The sequence below is a fragment of the Podarcis erhardii genome, assembly GCF_964252035.2.
Source record: "Podarcis erhardii genome assembly, chromosome: 7".
Lineage (NCBI taxonomy): Eukaryota > Metazoa > Chordata > Lepidosauria > Squamata > Lacertidae > Podarcis > Podarcis erhardii.
The window spans coordinates 68760423-68787078 of record NC_138511.1 but is presented as its reverse complement, the minus strand read 5'-3'; the positions used below and the strand labels follow the sequence as shown (position 1 = coordinate 68787078).

The window sequence follows — 26656 nt, the reverse complement described above, 5'->3', positions numbered from 1 at the left end:
GGATGTGTTCTACTGCTTTTTGATGCCTATTCTGACACTTTTGTGGTTTGTAAACATGCCACAAAGTTGGAGAATGTGGGCAGAAGTCTTTACATCTGCCTAGATAGTAGTGGAAGGAACTGTAGAGACTGTGGCAATCACACTGGGAAACTACAGAGTGGAACTACTGCGTCTTTCACTGTGTTTCTCTATGAAGCTCCGAAATCTATACCATCAAAGATAATCAACCATGCTATTGTTCCTATAATCATTTCCCCCAGGTCACACTTGCGCCGTACTTTTCAAGTGCTTTAGGCTACCTTAACAGCCATGGCTTCCCCCAAAGAACTCTGGGAACTGTAGTTTGTTAAGGCTGTTGAGAGTTGTCAGAAGCTCCAAATCGCCTCACAGGGTTACAAGTTCTAGATTCCCCTGGGAAGAAGGACCAGTTGTTAAAGAACTCTGGAAATCATAGCTCTGTGCGGGGAATAGGGGTCTCCTAACTACTCTCAGCACCCTTAAAGGTAAAGGTACCCCTGCCTGTACGGGCCAGTGTTGACAGACTCTAGGGTTGTGCGCTCATCTCACTCTAGAGGCCGGGAGCCAGCGCTGTCCGCAGACACTTCCGGGTCACGTGGCCAGCGTGATGAAGCTGCTCTGGCGAACCAGCACCAGAACAGCACACGGAACGCCGTTTACCTTCCCGCTATAAAGCGGTACCTATTTATCTACTTGCACTTAAGGGTGCTTTCGAACTGCTAGGTGGGCAGGAGCTGGGACCGAACGACGGGAGCTCACCCCGCCGCGGGGATTCGAACCGCCGACCATGCGATCGGCAAGTCCTAGGCGCTGAGGTTTTACCCACAGCGCCACCCACGTCCCTAACAAACTACAATTCCCAGGATTTAACAGGCCATGCCTGTTAAAGTGGTATAAGAGTCCTTTAAATGTATGGTGTGGATGTGGCCCTAGGATTTGCCAAGAGAGACCAATCAAATGTCACTGTTCTTGCCAAGGTTGTGGACTTCCAGCCCTGATTCACTCCATGAATATATAAACACGTATCAGAGTTTGAAGTGAGTTCCTATCCCAATATTGATTATTATTTAAGGTTTATCCTCCAGTACATTTCAGTACATTTCATGTGCATCTCATATATCTGTGGGAGGAGAGAAAGCAAAGAATATGGTATTGACAGCAGAATTCACCTGGAACCTCAGGTTTCATTTTTGAAACGGCTCATTTCTAGCCCTTATGATGAATGATGCTTTTTGAAACCACGGAAGCCAGAGAGCTTCAGTGTTGTGCGTGCCTCCTTGCCCTTCCTCATTACCAGCAAAACCGGAATAAATTATGCAAAATAAACATAAATTATGCAAATGTGCATATTTCCCCACTGCACATTTGCAGACCATTTCTTTCTGCACGGCACCACAATGCATTTACCAAACTCCAACAGGTATAAGATGGCTTCCTATTACCACAAGAACCTCAGGGTGAAAATCTGCCATTGTTAAAGCTTCTATAAGACTCACGCAGCTGAGAGGTCACTGGCTTTTATTTACCAGCCCTATTATTTACCAGTTCTCCAAATGGAGAACTTACAGAAGCTGCCTTGAGGGACCCAGCACATATCACTCTCAACACTGCTCTAGTCAGGGTGGCCCATCCCATTAAGCCACCTGAGGCAAAATGGGAAGGTGTTGACCTGCGCTCCTACCAAAACCTCACTTCCCAGGGTTCTGCAGCTGCGGGGGGGGGGGGGGCTTTTAAGTTCCAGCAAGATCTGATGAGAGCCCCACGAGATCTTTGCAGGGCTCTTTTGAGATTTCACCAGAACCTGGGAGCCACCACTGGTTCTCCTCACTTGCCTGGTGATGGGGGATCCCACAGTGATGCCCCTGGGATTTTGCCACCTGAGGCGGCTGCCTCAGCCCCCAGGCTGGTCCAGGCTCTAGCCTAAGGTGACCTTTGGCATGCACAAAAATATGTGACAAGTCATACCGTTGGCTGCGAGTCCCAGGATGTACAGTACAAGCCATTTGATGGCTTGCTAGCTGTACCAGTTGAAGACACTTGCTACATTTGGAAGGACAGACCAAGTTCTTTCAGAGCCTATTTGACTGGGCAATGTATTCATATATTTGTGTAAGCTGCTCAAAGGCTAGATAAATATTATTATTACTAGCCCCAGCTGACAGCGTTACTTGTGTTCTGTGTATATAAAAATGGTCTTATCTGTCAAGCCACATCTGCTGTGGTCCTCAGAGTCCACTGAGGAAGACCAAGGCTGAAACGCAGTTGGGTTCTCTGATGCTTTGTGAGCTGTAGTTGTTCCCACTGCTGATGTTGTGTCAGCACAGACTGTTCATTTTTGAATTACTTTGCTGTGGAAATAAGTAGATATTCAGTGTTTGTGTTTAAGTGCCCTTGGATCCCAAAATTATTTCACATATCAAATTTATTTATGTTGGTTTGTAACAGGAATTCTTTCCCACCAATCTGGTTTTTTTCCACCAATCCATTTTTTAAAGTTATTATTGATGCACTTATATGCCACCTTTTTCTCTAAGGAGCTCAAAATGGGGCACATCGTTTTCCCCTTGCTCCCATAATTTTATCCTCAAAACTACCCTGTGAGATAGTTTAGGGTGAGAGGCAGGTACTGGCCCAAGGCCCCCTCAGTGAGCTTCATGGCTGAGTAGTTATTTGGACCCTGGTCCTCTAGTTCATAGTTCAACACTCAAACCGTTACACCACACTGGCTCCACATTTTGCTACTGGAAGCAAAGGAAAAGAAGGTGCTCCATCACCACTCCTTGAGGAAAAACTGACTGGGCAGGGGGCAACTGAATCTTACTTGAACCCTGGCAATGGGCACTTGAGGGAGCAGGCTAATTTCTTCACCTCTAACAGGGGGGCTCAGAGTAGGCCCCTCAAAATCATAGGCCCATGCCAGTTGGCCCACACACCTCTGTTCTGACCTGCACTTGTCACACATAGCTCTGATCTTCAACTAGGTGTGGCTGGCTCTGTCAATTTCCGTTCTCTCACTCTCTAATCCCCCCCCCAAGTCTTAAATTCATTTCTCCACATTTCTCCAGAAATTTTGTTTTTCCATATTCTCCTGGATAGGAGGCAGCATTTTAGTGCACATTCCCCTCTCACATTCCTTTTTTTTTTTTTTTTTTTGCAATTTTGCCTTACGTATGCAACAATTTCCCTGAATATAATGTGGTTTTGGTGTGTCATTTTCGCTGTTATGTGGACTTTTGTGCACACTTTCCTTTAGTCTATTCATTTTTGTACACCTTACTTGGCTGGGGAACCACTCTGCTAAATTCAGAAATGTGCGAATTTCCAGTTTGCACATTGTTTCAGAAAATGCTAATTTAGTAGGTTTGCTTTTCAATGCAGATTTAATTGCATTTCTCCCCTGAACCTGTTTCCAATGGAGGACTGGGGGACTCCAACTCCCATCAGCCCCAGCCAGCATGACCAATGATCAGGAAGGGTGGGATTCGGTGTCCAACCATGCCTGGAAATCCATATGTTCCCCACCCCACTGAAGCTCTTTCTAGCCTGGGTGGGGCTGTATCACATAACCTTTGAGCCACAGGGCTTTAAAAAAAAAATGTAGCTCAGTTTTATCTTTGCAAATCTTTGAAGCATTGGCAAACTGGGCACCAGGCAATTGTACAAGAGGCGTTTGGCTCTGGTGGGACTCAATTTGTTGCTAGGATTCGGGCTTTGGCAATTATCTCTGATAGCACCATTAAGTGGCGGGCAAATCAGAGTGAAAATTCCTCCGCTGCCAAATGGTTTCCAGGGGTATTGGTGGAAGCTGGTGTCAATAGAATTGTAATTGCAAAATCTGAAACGGAAGTGTTAATGATGCTTCTGTTAGCACTTCACTGTCTGGAAGAGATGGAAATGCTGCCCCAGATCTATTTAGGCCTGGTGCTCATTGAAGTGGCATATCTATCTCAGAGCTATATTACTTCAGACTCCCGGGGGGGGGCTGCTATTATGATGGAATGCTCCCCCATGAAGAATTAGAAGAAAGCACTGCATGTGTAAAGCTAGCGTTTCAGGAAGAAGGCTGGAGGAGAAGCATTGAATCATAGAACTGTGGAGTTGGAATGGGTGCAAAGGGATCACAGATGAAGTATGCCTAGCATATGGTCATTCAGTCTCTGCTTAAAAGCCTCTAAAGAAGGAGAGTCCACCTTCTGAGGTAGCCCATTCCACTGCCGAACAGCTCTTACTGTCAGAAAGTTCTTCCTAATGTTTAGTCAGAATCTCCTTCCTTGTAATTTGAACCCATTGATTCAGGTCCATCTTCCACAGCCCTACAGATATTTGAAGATGGCTACACATACCCAGCTCCCTCAACCGTTCCTCATAAGGCTTGGTTTCCAGATCCTTTATCATGTTGGTCACCCTCCTCTACACACGTTCCAGTTTATCAATATCCCTTTTGAACCCTTCCACCTGGCATCTTGTTTTCTGTATGTGAGGAATGCTTTGCATTGGGGAACATCCAGTCACAGGACTGACCACCTGAAAAGTGGTATGGTCCAGAGACAGAGAGAGAGCTAAGCGTAGGGGTTTGTACCACTGGCATGAGGGGAGGGGGATGATACTGAACATTACCTGTAGCATTATGTTCACCCCTGCCCCTAATTCCCACACAGATGCATAGTACATGTATGATAGGGATTATATTTGTGCTTAGTGAAATCCACAAAATAAGATTGTGTCATGTTATGGAGAGAGAAGCGGTGGCTGCAGATGGATGTTTCTTTATGGCAGGGATGGAAAACTTTTTTCCAACAGGAGGGCCACATTCTTTCTGGGTAAGCTTCCAAGGGCCACATACCAGTGGGGGGCAGAACCAGACATAAAAGCAGACAGAGCAGCAAATGTAAAGTTTTACATTTGTACACAGAACTAGTTTCTGCACACACCCCTCTTTCTTTCTTTCTTTCTTTCTTTCTTTCTTTCTTTCTTTCTTTCTTTCTTCATCCAGGCAAGCAAGAAGTATTGTCATGGTTCAATGACATGTTTCAGCCAGGCAAAGACACATGAGGAAGGTGCAAATCAGGGCCGGGGTGTGGAATAGTGGTTGTGGCCCAGGGAGATTTCTGATAGCCTGGATGGTGGCACTTGGGTGCCCAGGCCTGAGGCTCAACCCCCTCATTTATGAGTGTGGTGTAGTGGTTAAAGTGTCAGACTATGACCCAGGAGACCCTGCCTCTCTGCCTGACCTATCTCACAGGGTTGCTGTTGGAGGTTAAACACCTCCTTGGAGAATAAACAAATGTATTTGTCTTTTTCTTTTCTCTTTGGAACTCTTAAGTTCTAGGGCAGCCTATAAACAATGCAAATAAATGAGTATCATCACTCTTCCACTACCAAATAGACGCCATGTTCTCCCACAGTGCCTATTCCAATGGTACCCACCATCCCCAAAGCAGCGCTGCCATGTACACACACACTGGGGAGGGGAGAGAGAAAAGGCATAAAACTATTTGGATGCAATTGAATTGGATGTATAATTCACTATTTATTATTCTGACCATTATATGCTGAGCCAAGGGGGAAATTCTTTGCAAATATAATTTCCCAGTACTGGAATAAATAAATAAAACACCCCAAGATATATATAGGCAGAATTTTTAATATTTAACCAGGATTATATTATATATAGGATGGTTTTATGTGCACCAGCTGCTAGGAAACAACTCAGCACATGGTTGTTGTTTTTTTAAAAAATGAATTCTGTTAGCGATTTTACCTGAATTGATTTATAGGAGTAGCAAATATGGTGGGTACAGATTTTATGTATGTTTTTCTTATATTCTCGATCATTGTTTCCTGTCAATCACTAGTTTGTTGCGAATGTATGGCCATAGTGGTCTTGCGAAGGCCATTGGGTTAGATGCATTAAAATGTTACTATATCACACACAAACACACACAGGATCTCTGGAGCAACCCTAAACTGTTACACAGCATTATGCCTCTGAATATCTGTTCCTGGGAGAGTGCTGTTAGCCCTCACTTCCTGCTTCCCGGCTTCCCATAAGTATCTGGTGGTCCACTGTGAGAACACAATACAGTGGTACCTCGGGTTAAGTACTTAATTCATTCTGGAGGTCCGTTCTTAACCTGAAACTGTTCTTAACCTGAAGCACCACTTTAGCTAATGGGGCCTCCTGCTGCCTCCGCGCCGCCAGAGCACGATTTCTGTTCTCATCCTGAAGCAAAGATAATTAACTCCGCTAACCCGAGGTAATATTTCTGGGTTAGCGGAGTCTGTAACCTGAAGCATATGTAACCCGAGGTACCACTGTACTGGGCTAGATGAGCTTTTGGCCAGACTCAGCAGGGTTCTTCTTGTGTTCAACCAGACAAAGTGTGGAGAACATGAAAGTTCACAGGTAGCTACAAGCAGCAAAGTTTCAATAGGGGTAGGGGATGGGGAGGAACCAACAGCAACCAGAAAAATCCCCAGCCTCATCAAATTTATGAACTCCCCCCCCCGAAAAATGCTCAAAATGCACCTCTATTTCAGCAGCCCATGAAGACTGCACGTTGTGCATATTCTGTCAACTTACCGTATTTTTCCGTGTATAAGATTAGGTTTCCCCCCCTTAAAAATAATGTCAAAAATTAGGGGGCGTCTTATACACAAGGCCATCTCCCCCCATTTTCTTAAATCTGAGTTCCCCAAAATAGGGGCCATCTTATACATGGGGGCGACTTATAGACAGAAAAATACGGTAAGTTGCCATTCTTCTTTGGTTGGTACCTCGCTCGTTTTCCATTTTGGGTCTAACAAAACATGGGCCGCAGTAGTAGCATACATAAATAACCTTTTTTGACACCTGGAAATTTCAGTCTGAATTATCCCCAATAGAAAGGAATCTGGGGGTTTTTTTTGGGGGGGGAAGTACTTGTAAACATTTTTTTTAATTCATTATGGATCATTTCCCAATACTCTTTTACCCTTTTCCAAGTCCACCACATATGAAAGAACGTTCCCTCCACCTCTTTGCATCTCCAGCACTTATCTGATTCAGTCTTATACCTCTTAGAAAGCTTACTTGGAGTTAAATACCATCTGCGAATCATTTTCAGGTAGTTCTCCTTCAAAGAAAAACATGCTGTAAACCTCAAGTCACTTTTCCAGAGAGTTTCCCCATAGGTTAAAATCTATATTTTGTCCTATATCTATTGCCCAGTGTGTCATTGAAGTTTTAACAAGCTCATCTTTTGTTTCTCAGTCTAATAACAGATTATACATTTTAGACAAAAGTTTCTCTTTGTTTTGTAGAAGTTCTTTTTCAAATTTGAGCTTTGGTCTGAAAAACCATTTTTTCTATCTAATTTAAACATTTAATGTAACCGATGGTATTGTAACCAATCCATTAACATGGCTCCTGACATTTCCCATTGACTTCAGTTTAGGTCCCCCCCACCCCCCAGTAAAGTGGAGCAATTCCCTGTAAGTCACCCACTGTCTATCCATATTAACTCTCTTAATTGTAATAGCCTTCATAGGAGATAGCCGTAAAAGTGTTTTCCTTTCCAGCAGATTTTTATATTTCTCCCAAACCCTATACAGATTCTTCCTAAGAATATGGTTCATAAAACTTTTATAAAATTTCACCTTCCCATAGGCATGCATGCCAGCCGAATTTTAAGTCATGATGTTCTAAGTGCAGGATGTCTGGGCAAGGGGAGACATCATGCCCTTCTTTGTTTTTCCCTCCAAAGATGGGCACACTGCTTCATTCCAAAGCAGGGCAGGGCCTATAGCTTCCTGCTGAAATTCTGTAAATTTTTCATGCCACAATTGTTCCAAATCTTTTTTTATCTCTCCCTCTTCTGTTGTGCTGTAGCACAAGGGCGCCCCACTAAACGGCAATAATACAATGACATTAGGGAAGCACTGCAGAGCAGCTAACCAACCAGAATGATGTGTGGATGGTCCAGTATAAATCCACCGCTAATGAACTATTATTGTGTCAATGAGATGTTGAGGTATACATCCACAAAACAATCCATTGATCTGGAGTTACCGAAGGCACATTTTCTTCTGTGAGTGAAGGACACGGGGCAAGTAATTCGTCTGTGTATTGCATAATTACTGAGAATCTGTAGAGAGTGAATGAATGAAAGAGAAGCAGTCAGAGTAAATAAAATCCAATCCGATAGCCACCAAGTCTGATCCATTTGCAAATAGCTAAGAATGCATGTCAACTTTCTCTCTCTCTCTCTCTCTCTCTTTACATTACTTCTAATGTGGTTGATGTTTCCGTCTAGGAACCTTTGATCATATCGAGACCCCTGCACAGGCACTCAACTGTTCTTTCCATCTCTTCTTATCTTTTTGGTCCTGCTTAGCTAGCTGAGAACTTTCATGTTTTCCAGAAGAGTCATTTCCGTCGCTTATAGTGCAATCAGAACATGATGAATGAGCTGGGCATGGGAGGGAAGGGGCATCTCTGTCTTCCACGCAGCTGTTCAAGGCACAAGAGCCCTGTTAGGAAACGTCAACACTTGAGGAGGAGGAGAAGGGGGAAATTCTCACTCTTTATCTTCCGCAGTGTTTATCATTAGCAACAGCAGCAATGATGCAATTCTGTTCCATTTTATTTCCATGTTAACAGCCTCGCACAAAGTTGCACAGCATGAAATGAAATAATAAGCATAGGAGCCAACTCCTAAGTACGGAGGTCCCTTTGGTGCCCCCAATAATTTTTTTTAGGGGGCTAGACCCCCCCCCAAGTTAATGAGCATTACTATTCAAATGGTGCGCATGTGCTGCATCTTGTGATTGATTATGTGGGGCCGGGCTTACCTGCCCCCCACCCCTGCATTCAAGAGTGTGTGGGGGGGGGGGAGAAAGAGTATGGCCTGGATGGACCTACTTTGGGCCACACCTTCTGGAGCCATATTTTCCCCACCATTGCTTAAAAAATAAATAAATAAAATAAATCATTGCCTTCCTTCATCCTTGCACTGCCTCCTTAAATCTTAAATCCCTTCCAAATGTGCCTCTAAATTCATTGTGTCTTTAACTAGCTGCTTAATCACTACAAATCATGATACATCAGGGACACGCCAGTTACAAGGGCAGAGCGGCTCCATATGCTTGGCAGTTCTCGAAGTCTTCCATCATAGAAACTGCCTTTTCGTCTCCTGCCCGCCTTGTCCTTCATATCGTCCTTGGCTGGTATAGAATTCTCAGCTGCCAGGAAATAGACCTGACACCCAAAACAACAGTAAAACTCATGAAGGTTTCCAAGGCAGCTCTGGATAGCAGCCCATCTCGTCGCTTCTAGCAGGAAACCAAGCACATATGCTTCAAGGCTTATACTGGTCCCCAGTCAAGTCGCTTCCAGACAACCTGTTTATCCTGATTTGTTTGCAGAAAGTCTGTGGGGAGGTTTTGTGATGACGGCTGTTTATTGGAAATCCCGTTTTGATTTGTTTGTAGGGAGCGAACACAATACCACATCAAGCACTTGGTGTTTTCCAGCACGCCTTTTCCCCCATCACTTTCCTTTCTGCAAAAGTCTGCTGTTTTGTTTTTAAACAGAAGCAGGTCTGTTGCACAAGAGGGCAAGAAATGCAAATCCAGAAGGCATCCTCAGTGAATCCAAACATAAAAGTATGTGACTCCATCTGTTGGGGATTCTTTAGCTGTGATTCCCCCAAATATTCAAGTATCCATTCTTTACCTTTTCCAGTGCACGGACAAAGGTTTTGCAAGGTCTAGCTCATTTTATTATTATTATTATTATTATTATTATTATTATTATTATTATTATTATGCTTGAGCCCATAGCCTTAGAATAAGAATGCCACTGAACTGCAAACAGCTGCCAACTATCCTTTTCATCCAGGAAAATATTGTGGAAAATGTATTCAGTGCATGTACCAAGATATTAGCTCCAACTCACAAACTGTTTTTTGATGCACACATCAGCACTGAACATTGCTCACTGTGGCCCAGAAGAGTTATCTGGCAAATAATCTTGCAGTTATGTGCAGGAAACTGGCTCAGCCTGATTGTAATCTCTGTGCTCCTGCTAATCTTACCTCTGCTTACTCCACAAGTTTGTGATATCAGCAGGGTTTAGCTCAAGCCAGAGATCTGCCTGGTACAGAGTCCTGAGCCAAAAAAAACCCCACTGAATCAGATCACGTTAGGAATTTAGGAAGCTGCTGCATGCCAAGTCAGGTTCATCCCATCTCACTCTGTATTGTCTGCACTGACTGGCAGTGGCTCTCCAGGGTTTTAGATAAGGAATATTCCCAGCCCTGCCTGGAGATGCCAGAAATGTAACCTGGAAGGTTATGCACACAAAGCAGACCCTCTGCCGCTACATGATGGCTCTTCCCACATTCAGAGCATCATCACAGCTGGACTCATACCACGGCAATTTTAGGGAGGGTTGCCAGATGAAAAAGCATCATTCAAAGGTACCCTGCCAATTCCATATTCAAGGAGGCCCTTGAGCAAGTGTCCTGCCCACTCCTCCTTGCCACAGCCAGCCCTGCCCATCATTTGTTTGCCCTCTTCTTCTTGGGTCTAATGTGATTGGCCACCCAGAGGCAAAGGCTAAGACGGAACAGAGACAGCTGCCTGCTCTCTGTGCTCCTGTCACTGCGCATTCCACCACGGAGGAGACATGTGCAGGCAGAACTATCTGTAGGGAGGAACAGCAGAGCAAGAGAGCTCTAAGGTTAGCAGTGGGTCCCTTGCTGGAGCACAGGCCTTGGCAGGTGCCTGATGATGTCAACTCCTGAGCCCTATCACAAAAGCTTTCAACAAACATTGCCTACGCACATTTTTCATTGCATTCTTAAGAACTAGGAAATTGCCTTTAAAATCAGCAGCAGCAAAACTCCAGTTCTTAGCATGCCAGATTAAAATTCTGCTTCCCATATGAAATCCTGCATGGTGTGGTGGTGCGATCATAAAATTGCTTGAATGCAAAAATGTTGCTGCAAAACTGCATGACGTTATTCAGAAAAAGGTGAGTTCTGAAGGATAGCTCTGTTTCAGTTCACATATTGCTTTGGGAAATTTCGTAGGTTTGCATTAGAATGCTAACCAAGCTAGAGTTCTTCCCCAGACCTAGGAAGCAATATTCTAGTCCTCATTAATGACAGATTTGCAAGTGAGGAGGAAATGTTTGTTGACATTTCAGAAGCTGCAGAAACTAATGAGGAAGACATCAGTGTCTTGAACAAGTCTTTGCTACTTTCCATAACTAGAAGTAGAACAAGTGAGACAAGAAGCCAAATATGAGTGCAAATATGAGAAGCAAAACGATATGAGTGACATGATATAATGCGCCTTTTCTTGGTGGAGGGTTGATATTCCCTTAGCATAACAATTTAACATGAACATTTTCACATGGGTAATTAAAAATAGATTTGGACCACAAATCCTTCAAAAATAAGTTATGAAACTTGATGGTAGGATCTTTTATTTTTCCATCTCTGTCAAGTCAGACAAACATTCCCAATCTAGTTGCAGGTGTTAATTGGGCACATCTGTCTGACAGCTAAAATGTCTCTAGCTAACGTCTACAGGTAGATTTTCACCTTTTGCAGAGATACTTTCATCTCTGAGTCCCTATTAAGCAAAGAAGCACAGACAGGAGCCAATAAGGATGTACAAATGGAATCTTTTAAGACAGGTGTTTTCAAAATCAGAGAAAGAGAGAGAGATTCTGAACATAACAGGAATATTTAAGTACAGGCTGTCAGTTTATTTCAAGCTGAAAATATACCCAAAAATTAAAAACCAAAGTTTTAAAAATGAAAAGCAATGTTTTTCATGAGTAGAGGGGTAAAACTTGAAAATTTCCATCATATATGAAATTTGGCAACTGTGAAAGTGAAAACAAAAAAAATTCCTTCCAGTAGCACCTTAAAGACCAACTAAGTTAGTTCTTGGTATGAGCTTTCGTGTGCATGCACACTTCTTCAGATACCATCTGAAGAAGTGTGCATCTGAAGATACCATCTGAAGAAGTGTGTATCTGAAGAAGTGTGCATGCACACGAAAGCTCATACCAAGAACTGACTTAGTTGGTCTTTAAGGTACTACTGGAAGGAATTTTTTTTGTTTTGACTATGGCAGACCAACACGGCTACCTATCTGTATGTGAAAGTGAACTATCTCATTTGACAGGACCATTGATGGAAATGTCTCCCGAAGGAGTCTCTAAATTCCGGTTGATTATGGAAGGATGAACAGAACAGGAAAGAGTATGGTGGTGAGATTTGTCGAGGGATGGGGGCTTAAATAAAAAGCTTGACATTTCGCTCAGTAGGGCTAAGCCAGAGGCCAGCAAACTAAGGCCCGGGGGCCAGATGCGGCCCACTGGGCTCATTAATCCGGCCCGCAAACCTTGCGAACCCTGCCGCCCACCCGCTCAGTCAGTCCCCACGCTAAACTGGCATGGCGTGGAGGCCTCACCGCATGGGGACTGACCTCCACAATGCTGGTGCGGCTTCAGATTGGCTGCAGGAAGCACCTGAAGCCAATCCGAAGCTACAGACGCCTCTGGGCATCGCCTCTTCCTTCCCGCTGAGGTGGCTGTATATGACCAATAGCTGAGCGGGAGGAAGTGTCAGCGGTGGAGAGGCTGCCTCTGCTGCCCAGGCCAGCGGCATGGACTCTGTGCCCTGCAGACCCCTGGCAGAGGCAGAGGATGATAACAACGCTGCCGAAGATGAGGCGGCATCGGCGGCTGCGGCATGAGTGGCGGTGGGGGGGTCCTTTCGGGAGGGGGTGATTTTGGGAGAGTTGGGCCCAGCCCCCCACAAGTCTTGAGGGACAGTGGACCGGTCCCCTCCTGAAAAAATGTTGACCCTTGGGCTAAGCCCTAATGGATCAGCACCCACTGGGCACTGCTGGGCACAGTGAGACTTCATAGAATCTGCAAGCCTGCCGCCAGCTTTGGAATGGGAAATTAACCCAAGGCATAGGTTAGTTAAACAGAGAACCAAAGCTTAGGCTTTCCAAATATTGCTTCAGATTTGGGGGGGGGGTGAGCCAAGGGGTGAGCAAAGGCCCCCTAGGAGCGATCCAGAATTCATAGAGGCCACATACAAAGTGTTTAATTGGACCCTGAAGTGAAGTGTGGGTGAGGGAGCTCACACAGCCCTAGCCAGCCCTGCAGTTCCCATCATCTCCAGAGAGCATGGCCAACGGTCAGGGATGATGGGAGTTGTAGTGCAGCTAGGTCTGGAGAGTTATAGGTTCCCCATCCTGCCATACCAAATTAACCAGAAGTAAATCATGTTCAATTCAATGGGGCTTGTTTTTAAGTAATTCTGTGTAGCTGGGATGGGGAATCTCTGGCCTTCAAGATGCTGTGGAGCTACATCACCCCTGAGCACTGACCATGTTGACAGAGGCTGATGGGAGCTGGAGTCCCACAACATATGGATGATCATGGGTTCCTCACCCCCAATTTATGAGATCACACTGTTAGGCGCCTATCAAGCCTCCCTCTGACATCTGGTATCTTTACTGCCATGCAAACAAAAGAACCGCTAGACTTTCATCTCTGCATCCTGTAACTGCTGTTTCTTCAAATTGCAATTGCATGGTTCTGGTTTCTACACTACTTGTTTCACTCTGAGCAGTGGGAGGGAGGAAGGACGATCAGGTCAAACCGGGAGGAGGTGCTGCTGCCTTTATTGCTCTGAGCCTTTTCATTACAGGAGAGACTAATTGCGACTCAAGTTCAACTCTGTGGTTTGGAACTTAACCTTGATGCAGACTTTAAATGCTGCCTGTGTTGGAGGGAATGTCAGGGAGGGAGTTCTACCTATCGGTGGCACATGGTGGGTAATAGTCAGGAAATTAATTAGAAAGATTCGCATATTAGACAAAAGGAAAGCAACCTTAGGTCCTTTGAAACCTGTATGCTTGTGAGCATAAGTTTAGACATCTCTGACAGGTCTGGAAAATTGATGCTGCTATGTAAGAACTTAAGAAAAGCCCTGCTGGATCAGACCCATCTAGTCCAGCATCCTGTTCTCACAGCGGCCAATGAGATGCTTCTGGGAATCCTGCTGGCAGAACCTGAACTCTCTCCACTTGTGATTACCAGCAACTGGGATTCAGAGGCAAACTGCATCTAGCAGTGGAGATAATGTTGAATTAAAAATGCAGGTGATGGTCCAGCTGGGTTGTGTACATGGAAAGCAGGGAGATGGGACCACCTTGTCCTTCACCTCAAGCAGAAAAAAATGTCTTGGGCATCTAGTATTTCTCATTCGGGGGTATCCAACATGGTACCCTCCCCAGATGTTGTGGATGACAATTTCCATCATCCCTGATCTTTGACCATGCTGGCTTGAGTTTGATGGGACTTGTTGCCATCCAACAACATCTTTTGGCTCCCCTTGTGCTAGTTCCACCCTTTGCTTATTATTCGTTCAGTGTTAAAGAGAAGAGACTGGGGAGAGAGGTAAAGATGAACAAAGAAGATGGCAATAATATAATTATGATCTCTTCTCTTGGTACAGTTCAGAGGTAGATCATGTCCCAAGTGTCTGGCATTCTTCTCTTCCATGGCAATTGACTGATACTGTTCATAGTATTAGTCTGATAATTTCTCACCAGCAAAAGCCTTCAGCCTGGATTTCAGCCAGCAGGACTAATGTCTTCTACTGGCCTTGGGTGGAAGGCAGCGGTAGATAAAAATCAAATTGACACATAATCCCTAAAGGAAGAAGTCCAGCCACGATCAGTTGAGTCCCGTCCCCCCCGCATTGCTTGTCAGCAAGATGTTTCTAAGACACCAGAGGAGAGTTTCCCAAAATGCCACTCAGTGACATTGATTTGCAGTGGAATGCATAAATTGCCTCCATTGACAACTTTATTGTTAGATGGCATGTCCGCCTGAGATGGCAAAGCGGGAAATGGTTATAGCTGTGATAGAGCACCTGCTTTGCATGCAGAAGGTCCCAGCTTCCCTCCCTGACATCTCCAGGAATATCTGCCAGTCAGTGTAGACAATACTGAGCTAGATGGGCCAATGATCTGACTCGGTATAAGACTATGTCTGCCTGCCTGTCGTATTTCATTACTGATGGCTGTCCTGCATATGCAAAACTCTATGGGTCTGCCCCATTGCTTCCCTTTTCACTTCTCACTAAATGAGTTGGAGTTTCTGTGTGCAGTGCTTGCTGCCTCTGGATCCTCTCTCTCACTCAGCATCCAACCATTCTGCCCCCAACTTCATCCTCTGACCTGTCTTCCATGTCCCACCACCACTGCTCTGGCTCTGATCCTTCCTCTTCTGAGGCTTTGGGGGGGGGGTTTCCTCCAGCTAGAGCCTCCCACTAATCCTCATCATCTAGCCAGTCCCTGACAAACTGGTGGGCACCCCACAAGCAGCACTTCTAGCATTCCAACTATTAGGTGGCTGGAAGAGCACACTCTGTCCTAGCAGAATGGTCCTGGCATCGCTCTGCAGGCAGCTGGAGGCCAGCAGAGGCAAGCAGAAAGAAACCAGCACCCAATCCAACCTCTTGCTCCCCCACATCTTGCTCCACATCTCATCACAAAGGGGGTTTGGACCTCTCCCTTATTTGTGCTGTCTTGGTTGTATTTGTTAGCTGTGTGAGCTGCCCTGGCAACATTTACAAGTAGGGTGGCACTGTCATGTTAAGATTAGATTAAAACGCAAACACTAAAAGACCAGAAGCTGAGCATTTGGAAGGAACAAGTCCCTTCTGGTTTTGTTACTAGATTCAGCAATAACACACACACACACCCCAAACCGGTCTGCTTGCCTGCCCCCCTAGTTCTTTCTTGCAGGCAAAACAATCAGAATGTTGTGGGCTTTGTTATGCAATGCTTGTAACATCGTTGGAGAGAACTGTAAAACTTCAAGCGATTATTGTTAATCAGGAAATTTTCAGGCGATCAGTTCCCCATGGTTACCAAAGAGATTTCTGAAAGCAAACCTGGCAGACAATAAAACAATTGATCATAATTATTTAGTCATGGGGAATTAGATTAAAAAGAAGAGACAAGGAGAGCAAAAATCCGTATGAAGGAGGAATGTGTGGTTGGTGCTGCAGCTGCAAAGATAGAGGGAAATTGATTTCTTTTTTGCCAAAGGAAAGTGGGGGCGGAGGGAAGGGGAGATAACTCTTGAAGCAATTTTGATGCTTCTTCCTTATGAATTCTCACACAATAGCCTTTACTCTCCCCTAAACATAAAATCCTATAAAAGGATCAGTCTTTCTTGTACAGATAGTGCTATTGGAGTGCTATTCAATGCGGGTGGCCCTGTGGTCTAAACAACCGGGCCTCTTGGGCTTGCTGATCAAAAGGTTGGTGGTTCAAATCCCTGTGATGGGGTGAGCTCCCATTGCTCTGTCCCAGCTCTTGCCAACCTAGCTGTTCGAAAGCATGCCAGTGCAAGTAGATAAATAGGTACCACTGTGGTGGGAAGGTAAATGGTGTTTCAATGCACTCTGATTTCCATCACAGTGTTCTGTTGCACCAGAAGCGGTTTAGTAATGCTGGCCACATGACCTGGAAAGCTAACTGTGGACCAACACTGGCTCTCTTGACCTGAAAGTGAGATGAGCGCACAACCCCATAGTCGCCTTTGACTGGACTTAACCGTTCAGGGGTCCTTTACCTTTTTACCTTTCTTGGAGCTGAAGTAGCTTTTGTGTAGGGAAGGATGGGGAACCTCAGGCTCAGGGGTCAGGTGCATCCCCCCAAGCCTCTCTACCTGGCTCTTGAGGCTCTCCTCAGGTCACACACCCTCCCCAGCCACACCCCTCACTGCCCTGTTTCTCACCCTCTTTGAATGTTTTTGCTTGGCTGGAATATGCCTTTGAACTCTGTGAGTGCCTCTCGCTTGCCTGGGTGGAGAGGGCTGTGTGAGTGTGTGCAGAAACCACACACACACCATATATTGCTGCTGCTTTGGCCTCTGTTCTTGCACACCACTGGCATGTGGGCCTCACCAACAGTCACCTCTTCAACAGCAGCAGCATGCATAGAGGCCCTTGTTTGTGTAGTTGTGCAAAAACTGAGGGCTCTCCAAGGACAGAAAAGGTGCTTTCCGTTGGGGCAATTGTAGCGCCGCATAGAAAGGGGCTGCATGCAGATGACCCTTTCTTCCATTCCCCTGACATTTCCTTCCCTGTTCACTTCTGCATTTTATATTATCTTTTACATAATGGAAAAGCCTCTTCTGGAAGCCTGGTGAAATCTATTGGAAGTTTAGCACTCGTTTCTGTGATCATTGTTTCTAGAGGAGGAAATATCAGTTTGCAACCCTGTTAACTCAGAAAATTTTATTTTGCAATTCCACGTGATGAAATTTGGGGCCAGTCTCGCAACAGACAGCTCTTTCCGACCGTTTAAAATGCAGCATGGCATGGCAGTATAGCTATCCAAAGGCTACAGTTCTATAATGCAACAGATAGTGCGGCATAAAAGGAATGTGGTGTTTCTTGTGTTTGTTTTCTAACATCTGAATTCAGCCAAGGGACACCCCCCCCCCCAACGCAACAGGTGCTCACTTGTAGGAATGAGAGAGAAAATCAGTTTGGCTGACATTTAAAGGCAAACCTACCTAGTCCCCATGTGTCTAAACCAGGGGTTGGCAAGGCTTACCAGGCATGGGCCGGATCACTCCTGCAGAGATCCTCCATGGGCTGGACTGGCACAGCACGACACTGGAAATCACATCTGCGCATGTCCACGGGGCCAGAAATTGCTTCTGCACATGCCCAGATGCTGAAAATCACACCTGTGCAGAAGCGATTTTTGGCGTCTGGGCATGCGCAGAAGTGATTTCCGGAGCTGTGGCAGAGAGTCCCCGCGCTGCGCTGCACCAGTTTAGCGCAGCATGCGGGGACTCACCGAGTGAGCAGCTTGGTTCGGGGGAAGCTCATGGGCCAGTTAAGCGACCCTCATGGGCCACCTCCAGCCCATGGGCCTTAGGTTGCCGACCTCTGGTCTAAACAAAGCCAGCTATTTCCCCCATCCCAAATTTCCACTTCTCAGAATTTTGCAAAAAATCTCCTTCTAATGTGCATGTGCAAGAATGCATATATTAGGGGAAAGTTTGTGTATAAATACAAGCATTCATGAACATGCATTATATCAGGGGAAACTGCCTGCAAAAAAAAGCCGACACATTTCAATGAGGATTTTTTAATTTCAAAAATCGCAAACCAATGTGGAAGTGTGGCGAGCTGAATTTTATACTGGGAAAATGAGAAACTGAAATAAACCTAAACTGGCAGATTAATCTATCCTTCCTTGCATGCAGAAGGATTTTGGACTATTGGGGTCAGGACAATGAATGTGGCTATTTGATGAGGGTGGGGAGAGTCCTCTTGTCACATGGCCATTGGAAGCAGGTAGGAGTTATCTATGCCAATACTGATAAGCCTTAAGATGAATGCCTTTGGCAAAATGCAGCAAACCTATCTGATGACTGCATGAGTGGGCTTGAATGGTGGAACAGTACTTATTTATTTTTCTGTTCTAAAGTGTATCCCTGATGGTTGGTGTGCATGTGTATCAAGATAGCCTAGTCATTTTGTCACAATGTACAGAGAGATCAATATTGTTATCACTCCCCTCTTTGTGTAAATAACTGAGATACATGCTGGAACATTCTCATATGTATATCGTAAATGCTGCCTTTCCAAAAGCAACTGAATCCTGGGTTTTCTGCTTTGCTTTCTAACTGCTCTGGTGACGATGCTTTTGAAAACCGATATCCAGGATTTAATGGGCCCTTAACAATATTCATGGGAAGAAAGAACAGGGCCAGAAAAATTAGACAAATGAAAGAAAAAGAATAACTGATGAAATATATAAATCTTTTTTAAAAAATAAAAATCCTCCAAGGTTTAATGAAAATGGCAGTTTTCACAATGAAATTGTAAAACAGATTGCCTGGAAAGCGATGTTTCTCATTAGAAGTTTCTCAAGCAGAAGCTTGAGGACCACCTTTCAAGATTGCTGCAGCAGTCAGCTTCCAAAAATAAACAGTGGGTTGGCTTAGTTGACCTCTAAGTTCTCTTGTAATTCTATGCTTTACTTTCAAGTAGTCCAGCTGATTTGCTGGAAATGCAAAACTATCCCTTCTAACCCTCTTAAAAATCCCACCCAGATTTGGGCACATACTTACCGGCATTTAAGTCTTAGTGGTTCAGGCGGCTCGTAAGTGTGCATATTGGCCTATAATAAAAGAAAGCACTGGTTCCAATGTGACAGTAGAAACTACTGGGCATGTTTGGCGGCAGCATCTTTGAGATGTTCAACTTTTCCCCTGCAATGATGGAGGGAAAACTAGGCACTCGTTTGAGCCCTTTGCTTCCTTGAATAATTTAAGCATTCAAATCCATATTTAATGGATAAGTTCTTGTTCATCAAGACAGTAAAATGAAGAAAATGGATCCTGGTGGTAAAAAAGAGAGAAGAAAATCAAAGTTCTGGTCAGATATATTCCCTCTAGGAGAGATTAATGTGGGAAGGAAGGAAATGAAAGAATAAGGCGAAAGATGAGGGAAGGAGGCAGAACAATAAGGAGCCTGCTGAGGAGAAACTATAGTCATTTCTTCGCTCTCCTTCCCCATGTTTCAATAAAAAATATATTGCATTTTCATTCCATCCTTCTTCCAAAGGGCTCAATGGCTTCCCCCCCCCCCACACACACACACTGGATCTTTCCTGACAGCCCTGTGAATAAGTTTGGGCTAATAAACAGCAACAGTCTCCAGGTCTTCCAGATGGTTTCATGGAGTAGGGTCTTCCAGCGCTAACATTTATTTATTGCATTTATTTTATTGCATTTATATCCACCTTTTTTTGTACAAGGAGCTCAAAGTGGTGCGCACAGTTCTCCCTCTCCTCATTTTATCCCCACAGTAGGTCAGGCTGAGAGGTGACTGGCTCAAGGTCAGCCAGTGAGCTTCATAACCAAGTGGGGATTTGAACCCTGGTCTCCCAAGTCCTAGTCCAACACTCTAACCCCTACACCACACTGGCTCCTTATTCTAAAGGCTAGTCCAGCTTTTCCCAACCTCGGGTCCCCAGATCACCCTCCTGTCCTGTGATTTCCAGCAACAGGTATTCAGAAGCAAACTGCCTCCGCCAGTGGGGGTACAACATAGACTGACCACAGTGGTCCATGTATTGGTAACTTCAAAGCTGGTTTACTGCAATGTGCTCTGTGTGGGGCTGCCCTTGGGTCTGGTTTGGAAGCTCCAGCTGGTGCAGAATGCAGTGACCAGACTGCTGATGAGAGTTTCTGGCTAAGAATATGTAGCAGCATTGTTAAAACAGCTGCATCAGCTACCCACCTGCTACCCAGCCAAGTTCATGGTCCTTGTATTGACTTACAAAGTCCTACCAAAAGTGATTAGGAGGGGAGGATGCATATGGAATTAATTCTTTCCCAAGTTCAGCATGAACTGACCTGGCTGACACCTCCTGAACTAATGAGCATGAAATGCAGAGCTATCCTTGTAATTTGGCAACTTCTCCAAACTTTGTGATGTGGTTGTTTGCTTTAAAAGGTAAAGAGACGCATATGTGTACTGATTTAGCAATGCAGAACTTGTGGGGAAAAATATGGATTTTCATGCATTTTTTTAATTAGAAAAGCAGATTAATGCCATTGGACCAGATGTATAGATGAATGCATTTGAAACTGACTGAGACCAGAGGAAGAATGATAAATCCATCCCCAGAGGTGGAGGCCTGAATTTCACATACTATTTTGAACTAACTGTTTCATTAATTGCAGGCCTCTTTTTTCACATCAGCTAAACAAGGGTACAACAACAAAGCCGAGAAATCTGACAGCTTGGGGGCCTTTATTAATCTCGACCAGGAAACACCCATGCTTCCTAGGCAGAGAGCAAGCATAATCTACAGTTGACACGACTTTCCCTTTGTCTCCTCCCTGCAGATACACCAAGATGAAAACAGCCACCAATATCTACATCTTCAACTTGGCCTTGGCAGATGCCTTGGCCACTAGCACACTGCCCTTCCAGAGTGCTAAGTACCTGATGGAGACCTGGCCTTTTGGGGAGCTGCTCTGCAAGGTTGTCCTCTCCATTGACTACTACAACATGTTTACGAGCATCTTCACCCTCACCATGATGAGCGTGGACCGGTACATAGCGGTCTGCCATCCAGTCAAGGCCCTGGATTTCCGGACCCCAGCAAAAGCGAAGTTAATCAATGTTTGCATCTGGGTTCTTTCGTCTGTCATTGGGGTGCCCATCATGATCATGGCTGTCACCCGATCTCAAGGCAAGTGTCTTGTTGCCACATTCCAGTCAATCCTCCTTTGTGTGGGCTTTGGAAGGCAGAGACACCACTTTCCTGCTCTCTAAACCACAGCCAGAGATGCCCAGAAGGCTGTACATAGATGTGTGTTATTTTATCAGTGAGTCTGCTGTAAAAGTTTCCTCACCACATTTTGGACACACGTAGAACTTTCTGACTTGAACTAAGCTTAGGGAACATTGGATCTTTCCGTTTTCAGTGGAAGGCATATTAGCACAGCACTGTTTCAAGCATGAGGCCACCTCCCCACACCACAATACTAATTGGCTAGTCCCTGTGTCAGTCATGAACCTCCTCAGACTTCTCAGAGCAGTTTTGAAACTGTTCTGCCACAAATAGCAGCTTTTTTCCTGCAATAGATAGAAAATGTCTCCCTCCCCAAAATTGTTCCTATGGGACCTTGGCAGAGGACAAAATAGTGTTTGGTTTTTCAAAAGTTAAAGAACCCTTCCATGCACACCATATCCCCAACCTTGTTGCCTATTTAAAACCATATATCACCCATTGAAAGTATATTCAACCATCTAGTCATCAGGAGGTGGATCTGAAGAACCACCAAGAACAACAAAGCAAAAAAAAAAAAAGGTAGTTCTAAACTACAGGACACTAAATACCACCACCTTGTCTAAACTCCAGGAAAAGGAGCTATCTAAAAGCATGGTTCCAGAGACTCCTATTTCTGGAATGGGAAATGCAAGTCTCATGGGCTTATACTGTTCCGCCTCAAAGACAAAGCACGTGTTGAAAGTCCCAAATTCTTCTCCATCTCAGATTTTGATTCTGAGCCAGAGAAGATTCCCCTACTGGATGTGGAGGGCACAATGAGTCACATGGCTGAGATGGCGAATTGGGAGTGGCAGCTAGCTGGCCAGTTGATTGGTTAGCTTGCTAGCCCTGCCACCACTTCTCCCTACCAACTTCTGCCCCACCCTGCTGCTTTCCTCCAACCTTCATGGTAGCTGCCAACAAAGGCATGAGTGCTCAGTGCCTCGCTCTGAAAAATGGGTGAGGCACTGTGGGTGAAGTTGCTTGGAGTTACTGTTTAACATTTACCTTAAGTCTTTAAAGCCTCTTTGCTAGCAGTGAGCAAGCAACCAGGCCAGCAGGCAAGTTAGGTTGGAGGAAGCAGCAGGAAGATAGGTGGCGGAGGCAGTTTCAGGAGCTGCAATGTCTTGCACTGACCCTGCCTTTTGTGTGCTGGAGCAGTGAGAGGTAAATGTCCCTTCCTTCCTTGGCTGGCCACAGCCAGAACACCAGAAGAGGGCTGAAAGTCTTTGAAAGATCATGACAGGGAGGCAGGCTTGGGTGGTGAGGGAGAGAGCCTGTAGGCTCACAGAGAAGAGCTTCCACTTGCATTATTGTTGTTGCTGCTGCTGCTGTTGTTGTTGCTATTAATATCAGTAGTAGTATTACTTGTATTATTAATATTACTATTGGTATTAAAAAATGAAATCTACTTTATTCGCTTTGTGAGTTCCAGTTAGTTGATTGAGTCATAAAGAAGACACTCTTAGGAATACTCCATTATGTTGGCATGAGTTAGGAGTTACAATATCAGCAAGTCCTGATATTCCTACATTTGCTTCAATGAACAGATGGCAGTGAAAATCAGCATCTGTGCCGATGGAGCCTTGGGAAATAATGTCCAAGCTGGACACCTCTCTATCTCTGTATCTCCATCTGCTGAATGAAAGTCACCTCACTCTCTTCCTCTCCTTTTGCTGCAGGTGGCATCGTGATGTGTCTCCTGCAGTTTCCTGAACCTCAGATCTACTGGGACACAGTCACCAAGATCTGCGTCTTCATCTTTGCCTTCTTGGTTCCCATCTTGGTCATCACCATCTGCTACGGGCTCATGATTCTCCGCCTGAAGAGCGTCCGCCTCCTCTCAGGCTCCAAGGAGAAGGACCGCAACCTGCGCCGTATCACACGCATGGTGCTGGTGGTGGTGGCTGCCTTCATCATCTGCTGGACACCCATCCAGATCTTTGTCATTGTTTGGACCCTGGTGGGCATCGACAAGAAGAACCCCTATGTGATGGCCAGCCTCCACTTTTGCATTGCCCTGGGTTACACCAACAGCAGCCTCAATCCTGTCCTCTATGCTTTCTTGGATGAGAACTTCAAGAGGTGCTTCCGAGAATTCTGCCTCCCCTTCCGGTCACACATGGAGCAGAGCAGCTTCAGCCGGGCCAGAAACACCACACGAGAGCGTGTCTCGACTTGCACTCCTTCTGAAGTCCTCAATAAGTCAGCATGACTAGACATGGACAGCCACAAGAGGGGCTCCCGTGGACGCAGAGTGGATGAACTGCAGTCAGAAGTGACCCAGGTCACAACTACAGAATTTTAACTGAACTGTAGGAATGGCCAGAAGGGGGAGAAAGGAGCAGTGCACAAACATTGTGGACTTTTGCAAGTAGTTGCAAATGTTAAGTTCCCCCCTACAACCATAAACAGAGTACCCACAAGAGAGGCATCAACTGCCAAGTGATATTTGGCTGTGAATTTCTTTGGTTCTGAAGTGAATTCTTAAGACTGGCATTGATTCAATGTCTTTTACAGGGTGGATGTTTTCTTAACCATCCTGTGTCGGCTTTAAGTAATTTTGAAAAGTTCACTGCACATATCTTTGTTATGTTGTAGATGGTTGGGCCATTGATTAACACATCAGTGTTCATTCTGTTCCTCCATTCATTATTTGCTAATATTTTGTAGGGATCTACGGTGGCTCTGTATACTTCCTGGATTACCAGACTGCACTGTTGAAGAGACATCTCAAGTCAGATCACTGACTCTCTAAACTTGCAAGTTGCTCTGTGGACTCTGTGTCCCCACTCAAAAATACACACTGCATTTCTTTTTTAATCAAAGCAAAACGAAACTGGCTAGGGAAATGCCCTGTAGAGGCAATTATTTTCCCAGAACACTCCATTCACAGTGATTTGGAGCGGAAATGTTGACTAAATATTAAAACAGTTTGTTCTTCACATGGATCATGTCCCGTTCCACCTGCTGCATCACCCCTTCTTCTATACAAGTCAGTGGTGATATCTCCCTCCCTGAGGCAGAAGGGGTTGTATCCCCCAAAATCCAGCAGGGGAGCAAAAGTCCAACAACACATGGGGTAGTAAGGTTCTTGCTGGAGTGCATTGGCAGTTCCCCCATCCTAGTATTTCCTGAAGATTCTTGCTCTTTTCCCCACCCCTATTACCCCCTGTGCATACTACTGTATCCACTCCAAAACGGTAATGCTTCCCTTGCAGGGGAACCAGTTCAACTATCATTCTGAAATTTGGTGTGCTTCATCCCATCATAAAGGCAGACTATGCCTGCAAATTGCATCACATGTTGGCAGAAAACAAAATACATTTTCTTTCTTTCCTAAATCAAACTTTAAAAGTGTCGTTCACACACACACTAAACCCTAGTTGTATCTCCTAACATTTGGCTGGCTTAATCCACTCTGGAGGAACTAACGTGCCTGCAAATTTCATCCACTCATATGAAAAAAAATATATAGATAGTCTTTTCTTTTAGATTCCTCGTTTTAGTGAAGATGGGGGAGCTTCATTCTCAACAAATATAATTTTGTCTCAAATTATGAGTCAAACTGGAAAACTACAGAGTGGCTCCAAAACTGCTGCTTCCCAAAGCTACAGATAAAAACTGAATCTTGTGGCCAGTGCACACCCTTAGTGTTTTGACTCCACTTTAGCAGATAATGGAAGTATTGAAGTGATGAAGTACAACACGTTGCATAAGATAATGTTTTTGTTTCCTTTTGTTTTTTAGTGAACATGCCACTGGCTACCAAATTTAAATTCAGTTATTCATTCAGAGGAACAGATATTTGATTTTGATTTGCAGATTTGAAACAGTCAATTTATTCCAGCTCTTGTCAGGCGAGGAGAAGGGAATGCCACAGTACTGGGAAAGGACTCTAGACCTCCGCTGGTAAGAGCTTTATCACAAAGTAATCAGTACTGCTCAGCAACAGAAATGGGAATGTTGTGGTTTTTCATGCACTGCTCATCTGTGTTATTACAGTTTTATCTCTCTGTGATAAGCAAAAATTGGTAAACCCATTAACTTGCTTCTCTAATATGAGCTGCCCTTCTAGCTCTGGGAAGAGGACCATGCACCCAATTGAACTCTGGACAGGGAGACAGAAATGAAAAGTTGGTGGCACCTCGTGCATGGGTTGCCTTTGGATCCTCCTCATAATCAACAGCAAGTTGCACCACTGCAGGGAGAGTCACTCTTTACCCTCGTTGCTCTACTGTGCCAAAGCAACACAAATCCAAGGAAGCCTACAAGTTCAAATCAGGATTCTCCAATAGCACAAAAGCCTTCCTTCAATTGTGAAGGCTCCCTTCTCTTTTGTATTTTCCTCGCCGTTCTGACATTGGAACCCTGGGGAGCCAGCTAAAGCCTTGCTACATCCGCTCAGGAACTCCAGCAGCGAAGAAAGGCACACATTGAACTGCCCCTTATTGTACATATCAATGTCCCAGGAATGCCCCAGCGTTACTTGGGTGGCAGTTCCTGTGTGAACAAGCTTTGGGACATCAGCAACTGAGGCCTGTGTTTCATTTTGGTGTGTCTGGTGTTCAACCGCTTTCTGCATTGTTGTTTACTACTGCCTTACCCCCATGCGAGTCAGATGGCCCCTCAGCTTCTCCGGTGTGATATCTGACCTACCTAGGTCACAGTATCTGGAGTGGGGGGGGATTGGTGGCAAAACACAAATCTAGACAAGGAACATTTGTATTTCAAAAACAAAACTGACTCAATAAAAGGGGTCAATGAACTGCAAAGTATTTGATATTTATTTCGATTTATTTCAATCTGCCATGCCTCAAGGATTTAGTGCAGCACCCCAGAATCCTGTTTTGCAATGCTCATCACTTTGCATCCTATTAGGTAGGCACAGTCACAGCAAGTGCAGCAAGGTAGTGAACCTTTTTCAGACTAAGTCCTACTTTCACCTTGTGGAAACCTGTTGGGAGCAGCACTCCAGTCATGGGCAGGACTGAACCCAAATGTGGACTGAGGCACAGACACAAAGCTGTTTCCCATGGAAACTGTGTCATGCCATTTCACTCAAGTGTCACCTCCCTTTTTTGCCATAGATTTTCTTTTCAAAGTTTGTAAAATAAAGAAATAAAAATGATCTCCAGCAAACTTTATTTATTTGAAAACATTTATAAATGACTAAATTTTACAACAAACAAACCTCTCAGTGGTCCTCACTGCACAAAAGGCAAAAAAGGGACTC

At 44.8% G+C, this 26656-nt stretch overlaps 1 protein-coding gene across 1 annotated transcript in view; it reads left to right on the top strand.

The window, feature by feature from the left end:
• Positions 1-26188, top strand: part of OPRD1 (opioid receptor delta 1) — a 37914-nt gene extending 11726 nt beyond the window's left edge. The window contains exons 2-3 of the mRNA XM_081869348.1: positions 20990-21339; positions 23103-26188. Of these exons, the coding sequence (XP_081725474.1) occupies positions 20990-21339; positions 23103-23635 (883 nt within the window). The 3' untranslated portion in view covers positions 23636-26188. The remainder of the gene's footprint in view (positions 1-20989; positions 21340-23102) is intronic.
• Positions 26189-26656: the final 468 nt, after the last annotated feature.